This window comes from Bacillus rossius, chromosome 1, assembly GCF_032445375.1.
Source record: "Bacillus rossius redtenbacheri isolate Brsri chromosome 1, Brsri_v3, whole genome shotgun sequence".
Classification (NCBI taxonomy): Eukaryota; Metazoa; Arthropoda; class Insecta; order Phasmatodea; family Bacillidae; genus Bacillus; species Bacillus rossius.
This window is the reverse complement of record NC_086330.1, coordinates 104,422,772-104,435,999: the sequence shown is the minus strand read 5'-3', so window position 1 is coordinate 104,435,999 and position 13,228 is coordinate 104,422,772. Positions and strand designations below refer to the sequence as shown.

Sequence of the window (13,228 nt, the reverse complement as noted above, 5' to 3'; positions counted from 1 at the left end):
ATATTTTATCCTCACCTTAAAAACACACCTTATGCTAATGTGCAGGAAGCAAAGGAATAAGATGGTATAGGATTCAAATAAAAAACACAACTGAAAAACACAACTTCTATAATTTTCTTTCAGTTACTGTAAAAAGTACGTTGATATAATTTTTTTTTCTCCAGAGATACCTGTTTGGGTGAAAACAATATTTCTCCTGAGAGCTAGAATGTAGAATACCAATAAGGGGTAGTGCAGCTGCAGACCCAATTCTGGTTTATAAGTACATTATTCTATGGCATCCAGAGGCAAGCATAAGAAATGGTTAGCTAAGTGTAACACCAATGCTTCAGTTTTTCCTACCTCTGTGTTATAGCTGTAGATTTTGTGGCATTAACCAGTAGGAATAAATACCATCATTCACAAACTAAAGAGAAAACTTTTTTTGCTTGTGATTTTAGACATCATAACCAACAAAACAATGCAAAGAGTTTCAATAATGCACCATGGGGCATTTCACCAACAAGTCCAGTAGCACCAATATCACAAAGACAATAACTGTCGTGAACATGCTGTTGGCAACTCCTGTAAAGCAGAGATGTTGATGATGACGACGTACGCCACAGGCACACGCAAGCGCAGAGCAAGAAATGTGAATGTGGATTAAAAATTTGTGTTAGAAAATTGTTCACATTGTGACTTCTCAGCTGCCGTTCCAGGTAGGTATCACTTTTCACTTCTAATGTTAGCCAATTTTACAAGAGCTCATACATAATTGTATAATCCTTTACCACAGGATATAGATCACACATTAAAATAAATTTATTAAAAGTTCAGTATGTAATGAAATTAAAAAAAAAAACCATAAGTAAGTTGGTAATAAAAATTTTACAATCCCTGCTTAAAAAATTCTTGAAAATATTCTTACACCCACTTTTCCAGAAAATATCTCTCACATTAATTTTTTTTAATGCCATAACACTTGTTCCCAATGCAGTTTTACTCAATTGTCCTTGCCTTTATGATATGTTGGACGGTGTCACTTGGTTCCTGTAACTGCATCACCTGCTTCATTTAAATACTGATAAATGGAATGTTTTGACAAACTTTTTGTTACTAAGCTATATGGCCCAAGGAATAGACATAATCTGCTATCCTTTTGTTCTAAATGTCAGTCACCTAGCTAAAAGACAACTGCATATGAGAATTTGAAAATATAATTTGTAACTATGGTGAAATATGTGATGTAGAAAACATTAACAAAAATGCAATATCTTAAAAAAAAATTACAAAAATTAGAGAACCATGTGTTTGCATTGTAAATTATTGCCTTCGTAGCTAATATACAATAGTATATTTAAAATATATACACACATATACTTATTCACATCCTCATATCAAATTAGATGCTATTCCACATCTGATGACATTTTATAAAAACATAGCTATTCTGTCAACAGTCACCCTGACAAATAGAAAAATAGTTTATATTCTTTAGAAAAATATTTTACAGTTTTTCATAATGGTTTCAAATGTTGCCTTTGCATTTTATATTGTGTTCCTGACTCATCTGGGTAATGGTGTTGACAGTACATTTGACAGCGTGATAGCATATTATTATTATTTTTCTTTTTTCCGAAAAAATTCTGGGAGATTTGAAATTTATCAAAAAACGAAAAATGACTACTTTGAGTTTGTACTGTGCTCGATCAAACTAATGATTTCAACAACACATCCAACAAAACATCATCATCACAGCTAGAGTCTCCATTACCTCGAGTCTGGAATCCATAGAGTAGTAATAACACTTCCATAAACATCTGAAACGTTATGTACAATGCATCACATTTACTTTGCCTTCCCCCCCTCTGCCCGGGGAGTTCCCCCGGGCCCCGCGGGGCGCGCTGCATTACGACTTGTCCTCCTCGACAAGCTTCTGCGTGTCCTTGCCGGTGTCGGTGGAGCTGGGGTCCAGCTCGCGGTGCCGGATCTGGATCTGCGGCGACGACCTCGTCACGATGCTGGACGGGGCCAGGATCGCGGACGCCGGCTCCGGACAGGGCGCCCCCATCTCCACGTCGCCATTGCTCCCCACTTTAGTCTTTGTGATGTCCGCGGGGACCTCGTAGATGCCCCCGCCGCCTCCCCCCTTGTTGCCCGCCGGCCCGCCCTCCATGTTGCCTACCGCGTCGTACATGGGGTTGCTGAAGTCTCGGTTCTTCGCCGCGATGTCCGTCAAGTTGTAGTCCACGTCCAAGGGCTCCTGGGGGGACAATCCAAACAGTTATTTGCAACTACCTTTACTTGGTGACAGATAATAGGCAAAAAAATTCCTCCCACTATATCATTTTGTATGGGACACATTAACCTACTAAAGTGAATTCACATTTTTATGACAAGACCTCTAATATTTTCAAGTAGGCAAGGAAAATGGAAAATATGTATACTTTTTTTTAAAAATTAAGTAATGATAATTGGAGGTTGAATATGACTGGCTATAGTATAGTTATATTATAAAGACATTAAAATATGTTCATATTTCATTTTAAAAAGGTATATTTAAAATTTTTTTTAGTCTAACAAAATTTAAAAAAAATTTTTTTAAGGAGTACAAAAAATTCACAAGTCAAATATCAGGAAATGCAAGAACTAGTAAAATACGGGTTTTTGTAATTTTATCGTGTATCTGAAGTACTAAAATACATGAAGAAGCAAGCAATCACACTCTGTGATTGTGGTTCTCACCGCTCTGCCTCCTGGACCGTTGCTGGCAAATGTTGGAGAACCAAACTCCACGTTTGTGCCTTGCCTGAACGAAACACTCTGCGAGTTGGTGAGGCCACCCAGTACAGGTCCTTTACCACTGCAATGGACATTTCATTTTTATTATCACAAGTAAACAACCATTGGCAGATTACAGAAATTTCAAACATCCCCATTTTACAAGTTTGTATCATGACCATCAAAGACCTACACTGGAAGATGAATGAAAAGATGACTAAGACTTATTGATAAATAATTGGTATTGGCAAAACATGGAACTTACAATCATATGAACTACAACTGGTATTAAATTATCTCGATGTAGAAAATGCAATGTATACTTAACATATTTGATTTAATACAATTTTTTGGACATACACCATTGCAGTTTAGCACTGTTTGTCATGGAAACAAGAATGAAAAATAAGAAATAAAAATTGAACAATAGCCCACAGAGAACAAGACTAAATCATGTCGAACAGATGGACCCAATAATGAAACTAAATAGGCTTTATGGACAAATCAATGATGACAGCACAGACAAAACACATTCAAATTTGTCTTATTTTGCATTCTTGAATTTTTTTTTCCATGACAGAGCTAAACTGCAACTGCATGTCTAAAAAAAAAAAAAATAGTAAAGCAAAATTTCACATTGCATGAATCATTTAAAAAACATAAAACACGTTTGAGCTTTTGTGCAATGTAAATAATGGTGAGAGCTGAAGAACCGAAACACTAAATTAACATTTTTTAGAGCTATATTTTTGTACTTTTAAAATCTTGACTCTATGAATCTGCAAAACATATTTTTTTTTTCCTTGGTGTTTGGAAAACTGTGTGGATAACTGCTTGCATCAGATAAAACCAGACTACTGGTAGCTGAATTTGGTAATAAGCATTTTGATGACAGTACCATATACCCAGGAGTAGCAGAGTCAGTGGAGTCTGGGTGTCATACGACCTCCTAAAGCCTAGGCTACATTTGTGATAGCATGAAAATAGCACAGTTGCTACACATGCACATCACAGAATTTGAAGTTACATTTACACACAGCACAGTGGTTTGAAACATTCCAAATGTTCTATTCATATTTATTATAAATATAGGCGAGAGTACTTGTGTAGTGTATGAAGTTATCAATATATTGTAAGTCACAAATTTTCAAAACTGTAAAAATCAAATAGATATACAGTAGAACCCTGTTATAATGAATCTGAAGGGAGTAGTTTATATGTTCACTATAGAGGGGAAACTTTACATCTGGGAAAACTTTTATATTGGCAATACATACTCAAAAGCAAAATCTTAACTACACATAGGCCTAAGCCAAGAAAAGAACAAATGAAAATACTCAAAGCAACAGTTTTATGAGCAAATGCAGATATTATTTTTAATGCACTACACATGTACAAACTTTTGTTTAAAATTTCATATGTACTTAACTTTAAATGGAAAAAAATTAATTGTAAGTGTTCACGTTTATTGTGTAACATGTTCATCTTTTTTTTTTTTTGTCACCCATTTTCTTCTGTTTGGCAGTTTTCAATGACTGTGAAAACAGAAACTGCTCCAAATTGAAAATAGGTACTCAATGTGGATGTTGCAATTTCCAGTTCTTTTGCTATTAACACGTGCGGGACAGTGGGGTTGGAGTCTACCTTTACAATTATGTCCAGTTTATCTCGCACAGATAATGCCTTACGTTTTTTACCTCGTTTTTCACCCATTTTTATGTACATATTTCTTATTGAAGTACATTTGCAGCTTAATAACACAAAATTCTTTTTACCGTCAAAAGTAAATAATCAAAAAATGAGTCTCGTGCATCAAAGATCACTACGCATCATTTAGTATCGCAGTTGATAAAGCTGAAACGAAAATTTCTCACTTTCTATGGAAAAATTTAGTCCACAGAGTTCTATCTAGTGGTAGTCTTACGAACCTTACTCGATCAAAATGTCCGAAACATGAAAGACATAAATGAGACGTAAAAATATTGAATTTGCTGCTATAATGTACATACGTATTTGTGTGGTGGTAATTTATGTTTAATTTTGATAACATGTTAAATGTACACGCGTTCGCCCATTCTTTAACTATGCAGGGAAAACTTTTTTTTTATTTTCACCAAACTGATCACCATTTTTGGCTACACGTAGCCTACCGAGACCACTAGAATACAACTTGTTTATAATATGAACAGTGGACAATCGAGTAGCGTATTGTGGTGAAAAACTTCAATGTGATCGAGAATAGACATTTTGTGAAAAAAATTGTAATTATATGAAAATATTTGAGATAAATGTGCATTATGTCGGCAAAATTTGTTCGTGGTACACGGGAAAACATATCAACATTGACAAAAGTTGTGCGCTATATCCAATAAATTAATACATAATCTAACATCATTTTGCCGGGACTGAGACGGAAATTCACAATAAACGGGAATTCATTATAGGCGAGTTTACTATAAACGGGTTCAACTGTATGTCTTAAATTTAATCAATTTGGTGAGAGTCAGATGATGTAGACGAATAGAAGCACCCCAAATTCTGAGCGAAAATTTGAAAAATGTAGTGAGTTGAGCCAGCTGGGCGATGGGCAGGCAACAGGCACTCACAAGGGCTTCTTCCAGAGCACGAAGTAGAGCGCAGCGCCGGCCAGCAGCAGGAACAGCACCACCACGACCGGCACGACGATGGCGGCGGTGCTGGTGTCGGCGGCGCTGGCCTGTGACGTGCCCAGGAAGTGCTCGCAGTGGCCGCCCCCGAAGTCCACGGGGCAGTCGCACTCCAGCGTGCCCACCGCCGTCTCCTTGCAGAGACCGCCGTTGCGGCAGGGGCAGACGCGCGGCGCGGGGCGCGGGGCCTCCGAAGCCGCGTCGCACTGCGTCTCCCCACTGTTGTGCGAGTCCGTGTTGTCGGGGCACTTGCAGCGGTGGCCCCCGGGCACCAGCAGGCACAGGTGCGTGCAGCGACTGCCCGCACAGGCGTTGCTGAGTGTCGTGTTGTAGCGCAGCTTGTGGTACACTGCGAGCACGCACACACACACACTTACCTTCAGCAACCTTCGCATTCCTTGAAAACAGAGACATGTTAGGGTTGTGTAACTATTTAGTCATTGTGTGTACATCAAAAAATTCAGAAATATCATTTCAATTTTTTTTAAATTCTAATAATAAAACATTAAAGAAACACAAATATTAAGTTAAATGAATATTGACAAGACTAAATGAAATTTAATTAAATAATGAAATTATTGTACTTATTGTGAGTCAAAAATATTCTTCTGAGTAAAAAAATTGAATTTAAGATTCCAAAATAAATAAGAATTTTTCGAATGTAGTGCAACCTTGAATCTTAATACAACAAACGATATTTTTGATCTTGACTATAAGACTGTCTCCAACATAAGCCTATCTCAATTATAAGACTATTTTTAATGTCAGAGAACGCAGGAATAAAGGGATGTTGAAAATTCAATGACACTGATTGTAAACTTAAATAAAAACAAAGGTTATCCTAAATTTAAGACAACTTGTTATGAGATCACTGTGGCCAAAGCCCACGAACAAATTTTAACATTCCTGAATTGTAGTTTTAAATGTGTTAGATAAAGAGGATTTAAAATACGTAGATATGTTTGTGAATGTGAACCTTTGACACTAGATGGGTTGACCAGATCCTTGGCAATCACAACGGGAACCCCTCGACCAAACTTGTCATGCTTGATGAGTTCACCGGTGTCGCGGGTGAGCCAGAAGACGTTGTTCTCAAACACGTCCAAAGAGATCGGGTGATGCAGCTTATCAACTAAGCAAACACAGAAAAAAATCCAGTCACAAACATGGTATAACGTTATCAATTATTCTAGCTGATGAAAACCAAACAAAAAAAAAAAAAAAAAGAGGTATTGGCTAATGTTTACCATGTTCATTAAAATTATCATACAAGTATAATGAAAACAGTGTGTGTATGTATATAAAATTTAATTTTAGAGTAGTAAGTTGGGTGTGATGAACTAAGAGTGCAGATATAATATGAAAGGGTGAAATGGAAAAAAAGGGGAAGAAAAAAAACTACCATTGTAGATGATGGTCACTAGAAAGCAGAAAATTGCAGGAAATTGAACAGGGGGGAACAATGATGAACAATGGCATTCATATCATACTTCGTAATACCCGCTAGCTTATCACATTCAACATTACAGCTAGTTCATTCCTAAACGAACATTTTTGGGAACACTTCTTGGCATTTACTTTCAACATCCTTCCCACATGAGCCTTAAAATATTGTCATGCGCCCAGTGAGTAGTCACCTCTAGGCAAGGTGAAACTGTCACACGGTCGGAAATATAAAATGATTTAAACACATCAAAAATTAACTAAAATATAATTTAACAAACATAATTTAAAAGCCTCCAATTCAAACACAAAACTTTTGAAAGACATTCTGTTAAATAAGTACGAGTAAGTTGAGTAATTTGTGTAAGTGAGGAAATGAATAAAGGAATGGATGATGAATGAATGAGGGAATGAATGAATGAATGAATGAATGAGGGAATTAAGGCAATGTAAAAAAATGATGAATGAATAAAATTATAAAGTCCCTTTGACATCGAAATCATTAGAAACTATGAGAGGGGGATGAACGAATGGGTGGAGGGAAACAGGAATTTTAGAAGAAAAACCCATCAGCTCACGGAAACTACCATCACATTTCCCACCAGTGAAAAATCAGAGTTCAAACCTGATCACCTTGGTAGGAGGTAAGAAATTTGAACAATCCACCACCAGCCCCAACAGTGTTGCCTGTCTTACAGGCAGTTGATTGGTTGGAAAGGCCTGCGGCACGCACCTCCGCTGAGGACCACTTGACTGCGCGTGCCGTCCTCCTTCATCATGACCAGCTTGTTGAGCTTGGTGTCCACCCAGTAGAGCGTGTGGTCCATGGCGAAGTCCACGGCCAGGCCGGTGGGGTGCCGCACCCCCTCCGTCACGATGGGGCGCCGCTTGCTGCCGTCCATCCACGAGGTCTCCACCTTGGGCGCGGCGCCGGCGTCCGCCCAGAACATGCGTCCCCGCTGCGGGTCCACTGCCACCGACGTGGGCAGCTCCAGGCCGATGCTCACCAGCGAGCGGCGGTACCGCCCGTCCGACAGAGACACCATCACCCGCCCCCGGGGCTTGGAGCCCGAGCGGTCCGTCTCCGTCCAGTACAGGTTCTGGCCGACCCAGTCCACCGCGATGCTGGTCGCTTTGGAATTACCTGCGTGGGAAAGCACGACAACTTGGCATGGAATACATTGCAGACCATTACCCGGCACCTATATTCTAATAACAAAACTGCAAGAATTTATAGTTTAATTTTTAATATTTTTTAATCGAATATTTTTTATGTTACTTGTTTTATTTGAAGGAAAAAAATGTATTTTTGAGTGTAATAGAGGCTGCATTTTTAAAATTAATTATTGGTTACATGAATGTAGAAGGCAAAATTACTCAGAAAAAATAAACCCTCCAGTATCTGTTGATAAAAGTACACAAAATAATCTATACCGTAAAAATAAGTTAGGTACTAATACTAAGTATGTTATCAATCAGGAAACATAATCTATCTTCACAATCTACTTGTTCTGTATACAAACTACATCCTAAACCTGTGATAATAAATTAATTTTGGATGTAAATAATTAATATATTTTCAATAATTGAATTTTTTTTTTTTAAATTTTGTTTTATTTAAAAACTTAACATGCATTTTGGTGTTGTATGGTGTACTAACATGCATAGGGATCCTAAAATTATGTGAACCCCAAAATTCGCAAAAAAAAAAAAAAAAAGCCTGTTTTTTAAGATTTTCGTGAAATTTCAAAATTTTTGATGAAACAGTAAGTTTGGTGTGAAATACAGCTGTTTTCATGAGATGATCGACGCCATTTCTGAAAAGTCATGCTGTTGGTCATAGATTTGTAACACAGGAAACAAATTTCAATAACAGATCATTTCAATATCTCGAACGTATTTTTTCTACCACAGCACAAATCATTATTATTTATGACCACCTAAGAGACGACACTTTGGCCTTTGTCCATGCTCTTTGTGCTGTGCCTACTAAGTGGAGTTATAAATATTGCTCATTATACCTTTGATTATTTTGGTTTAGAAGTGGGAGTGTTGGCTTTGTTTACAAGAGAAACTACACATTTTATATTATACCACTTCTTGTTACTTATTTAATTTACTTTTTGAAACACAAGTGAAACTATAATGGTGTGCTTTTAGGCATCTGTCTCTGTCTCTGTCTCTGTCTAACAATTTGTGACGTTACTCAGGAGATATATTTTGTTTAGTTGGTATTGGGAAATGTATGTTAAGCTGTGTTTACATGATGTTGAAACGGTGATTATCAACGAATGTTGAAGTTTATGGCAGTTTTATTTCCATTAAAGTAAATTATAAGATACATTTGATACCTGTAATTAGTTTAATTGCCTCATTTGTGTCTAGATAAGTTTTTAATCAGTGGTTTTCTCTTTCTCCATCCGACCTAGGATTCAAATGGACGAGATCATTTAAGTTTGCATAGATGTAATTTTTTGTAAAATATATACACAATACAAGTTTGTAGCACTGACTGCAGTTAATCAAATATTTTAGTACAATATTTGAGTTAATTATTTGCTACGATCATGACGAGTGTTTATTGTACATACATAATAAAATTGTTTATAAAACAACTGTGTGTTTTAAGAAACTACTGCACTGGAAAATAAACTGCTAATTGTAAATGTTTTTCATCCTTGCAATATAAAACATTATAAAAAATGTTTCATGTGTATCTATTATTACACAAATCTTTTAATATTTAATTATTTTTAAAGTTTCCAAAAATTCTGACATTTTCTTTCTTTGCAATTTAACTGTAAATCTGCCACCCTGCTTCCCTGAACTTACCAAACACACCTTAGACTTAATGTCTTCCGTACATTTAGCCCCATTCCTTAGTTTACAGTTACTTAATTTGTTAATACATCATCTAGAAATGTAACATAACTGCTGGATATTATTTTCCTGGCATATTTTTTTAAACACTCTCTAAAAAGGTGCTGTGATACTTCAAGAAGTTTACCATTCTTATAAGAAATTATGTTTGGTTAGTTAAGTTCAGAAGACTTAAAAATCGTGCAGATGGTTGGTTAGGTTAGGTTAGCAACATACAATAAGTCCTCGGTTTACGTCGGGGTTACGTTCCTGAAAACCGCGACGTAAATAGAAACGACGCAAAATGAGCCATGTTTCATGCCACCGGCCGGCCACGGCCCAAGGACGGCCAGAAGCGCTGGCATACAGACGTGACAACGGGCAATTTTATCAGCAAATGACAACTGACAGCTTGGGAAACAAGTCCAACTAGTACTTCTCAGCTTTATAGAATGGTTATTCAACCAGCTGCTTTATTACCTTTATTGATTGAAATATAAAAACAGATATATAGTACATACTGTACGTAATATAAATGCATAATGCATTCAAAGTGTAAGGATACAAAGTGGTTTAGCGCTACACAGATTTTACTTTGAGTCATTCGCGGGAGAAAACAACTGTTTTCTTTTGGAGGCTGGTAAGAACAAAGTCAAAAGAAATGCATACATACAATAAAAGTACTATAAGTATGACAAACATTGAGAGCCCTTGAATTAAAATAATCACATGAAGTAATAAACACCTAAAAGAGGTTATACAATAGCGCGGCGCAATTCTTACAATTTACGTACGGAAATAATTCTAATAAAAATCAATGTAAAATATTTTTCATGAGAAACACTACTTTAAATTTACGTCGCAAACAATATAAATTATATCATTTTACGTAACATTTTAAATGAAAAAGCTCTGAATACACTACACATTGTGAATAGAATTCCAAAAAGGATGACGTGACAAGTTTGTCAATTTATTCCGAGTCACTTTGAACATTTTCCGATTCCTTTCCTACACACATGGAAGCTGTCGCCGCCTTTGATGTTCCGCCGAAGAAAGCATGAAGTGTTGTCTGCTTGGTTGTCTGCTTCTTTTTCTCCTTGAGGAGCTCCTCGTAGCACCTAACACTCTCCATTACGTTTCGCCGCACTTTAGAGCTCCGTTCCTCATTTATGTCTTTTTCAGAAAAAATTTGCAATGCCATTTTGACATGGCCTAAGGCGGAGGTTAGTTCTTTCACTGTGATGTCTGTTTTCACTTCCGGGTCATCATCTTCACTATCAGTGTTGTCTGCTGCAGGATTAATTACCAGCTGGTGTAGCTCTTCGTTTGTAAGCTCTTCTACATTGGCATCCAAGACTTCGTCAATGTCGTCAGTTTCGAGATCGTTGAATCCAGTTCTTTTAGCGATGTCAACGATGTCCGCGCGTACGTCTACAGCAAGAGAGGCATCTTCAAATCCCTTAAAATTATGTAGGCAATCAGGCCACAGTTTACCCCACGTCGAGTTCAAGCACTTTTTAGTGACCTCAGTCCATGCTTCTCCAATATTCTTGATAGCATGCAAAATGTTGTAGCCACGCCAGTACTCCTTGATTGTAGGCTTATCCTCACCATCTGTACCTTCAAGCAGCTGTTGGAATGTACGCCGCAAATAATAGGCCTTTAACGATGCGATGACGCCTTGGTCTAGTGGTTGCAAGATAGCTGTGGTGTTTGGAGGAAGAAAAACCACTTTCAAATTTTCATGCATTTCTACTACCTCTGGTGGGTGACTAGGTGAGTTGTCGATCAGAAGGAGAATTTTAAAGTCAAGGTTCTCCTTGGAACAGTACTCTTTCCATGCAGGGATGGCATACAAGTTAAGCCATTCCCTGAAAAGGGGGCCAGTTATCCAGGCCTTATTATTTGCTCTTAAAATCACTGGCAGGTGCTCCTTTGAGTAACCTTTCAAGGTTCGTGGGTTGGCTGACTTGGTTATCAGCAGCGGTTTCATTTTACAGTCGCCAGCTGCATTTGCCGCCAACAATACTGTCACACGATCCTTTGCAGCCTTGAAACCAGGCGCAGTCCTCTCTTGTTTAGCGATGTAGGTTCTCGCCGGCATTCTTTTCCAGAAAAGTCCCGTTTCATCTGCATTGAAAACTTGTTTCGGCATGTAGCCACCTTCTTCAATGATCTTCTCAAGTTTCGGGATGAATTCCTTTGCGGCGTCAGTGTCGGAACTTGCTGCCTCGCCTGTCAGTTTTATATTATGGAAACTGTACCTGGCTTTAAATCGCTGAAACCACCCGCGGCTGGCATTAAACACTTCCTCTTTAACGGTTGAAGTACCTTCAACATTTTTCATTTCCTCATTGTACAATGATAGAGCTTTGCTTTGAATAAGCCTTAAATTTACGGAGCAATTGTGCTGGTTCTGTGTTTCAATCCATACGGCAAGCATCTTCTCCATTTTCTCCATAGCGCTATTACGTGTATAACTCGTCTTTGTAGCACTGACAGATGACATGTTCAGTAAACTACTCTTAATTTTGTCCGCGTTTGATCGAATTGTACGAACTGTGGTAGGTGGCAGACCTAACACTTTACTAATCTCAACAGCCCTCTTGCCCGAATCGAAACGTCTCAAAACTTCCATTTTCGTGGCTAATGAAACATGTGTTCTGTTCTTATTTTTTGAAATTACGTTTGAAGATAAATTTAGTCGTTTGGAAGACTTCTTATGAAGAAAAAATCATAAATTGCAGTGAGCTGATACTGTAGGCCTACTACAAACGCATTTAATCACGATAAAGTTAACAACGGCACGTTTAAAACTCCGGCCAACTCAATGATATCATAGCGACTGAAGTGCCAAGGAGTTGGACGAAACGGGGTAGGAGAAAATGCTGTGTCGTTGCGGGAAGTAGATAACACTTCTACGTGCGAGATACGTGGGTGGCCAAGCGGGCGGGCTGGTAGTATTGCATCACCGCGCGGAGAGCAGCGGAGAGCAGGAAGCGTCCCTCATGATGTATGATAAGATAAGGCGGTGAACGTGTAGCTTACGCTACATAGCATAAATTAACTACCGAAGGAAACAAAGAATTATAAACGAATTATATACGGTCTTTTGGTTAAAATAAAGATTTACGGTCATTGTAAACGACGTTATTGTGAATCGGCGACAACTTAAATTGAAACATGAGTACTCAAACATTAGCGACGTTAATCCGAAACGACGTAAATCGGTACGACGTAAATAGAGGACTTACTGTATAAAATATTTTAAATAGCATGGCTGGTTGATTAGGTTTGGTTAGCCACATTAAAAATACTTATAATTATGATTTACAAATTAAAAATATAACTAGGTAAATAACCAACCATCCTTACTGTTACTGTGTTAAAATACTTTTAATGTAGCTAAGATAACCATTTGTTCTCACCATTTTACAGAATTTTTTATGTAGCAACCTAACCAACCATTCTCACAATGTCATAGTACTTTTAATGTA

At 37.6% G+C, this 13,228-nt stretch overlaps 1 protein-coding gene across 1 annotated transcript in view; it reads right to left on the bottom strand.

Annotated features, from left to right (window-relative positions):
- Positions 1-91: 91 nt before the first annotated feature.
- LOC134541232 (low-density lipoprotein receptor-related protein 2) overlaps positions 92-13,228 on the bottom strand; it is a 574,163-nt gene continuing 561,026 nt past the window's right edge. Inside the window, exons 55-59 of the mRNA XM_063384501.1 lie at positions 7,603-8,013; positions 6,403-6,558; positions 5,367-5,775; positions 2,725-2,842; positions 92-2,242 (exon numbers count right to left, since the gene is read on the bottom strand). Coding sequence (XP_063240571.1) covers positions 1,889-2,242; positions 2,725-2,842; positions 5,367-5,775; positions 6,403-6,558; positions 7,603-8,013 — 1,448 coding nt within the window. The 3' untranslated portion in view covers positions 92-1,888. The remainder of the gene's footprint in view (positions 2,243-2,724; positions 2,843-5,366; positions 5,776-6,402; positions 6,559-7,602; positions 8,014-13,228) is intronic.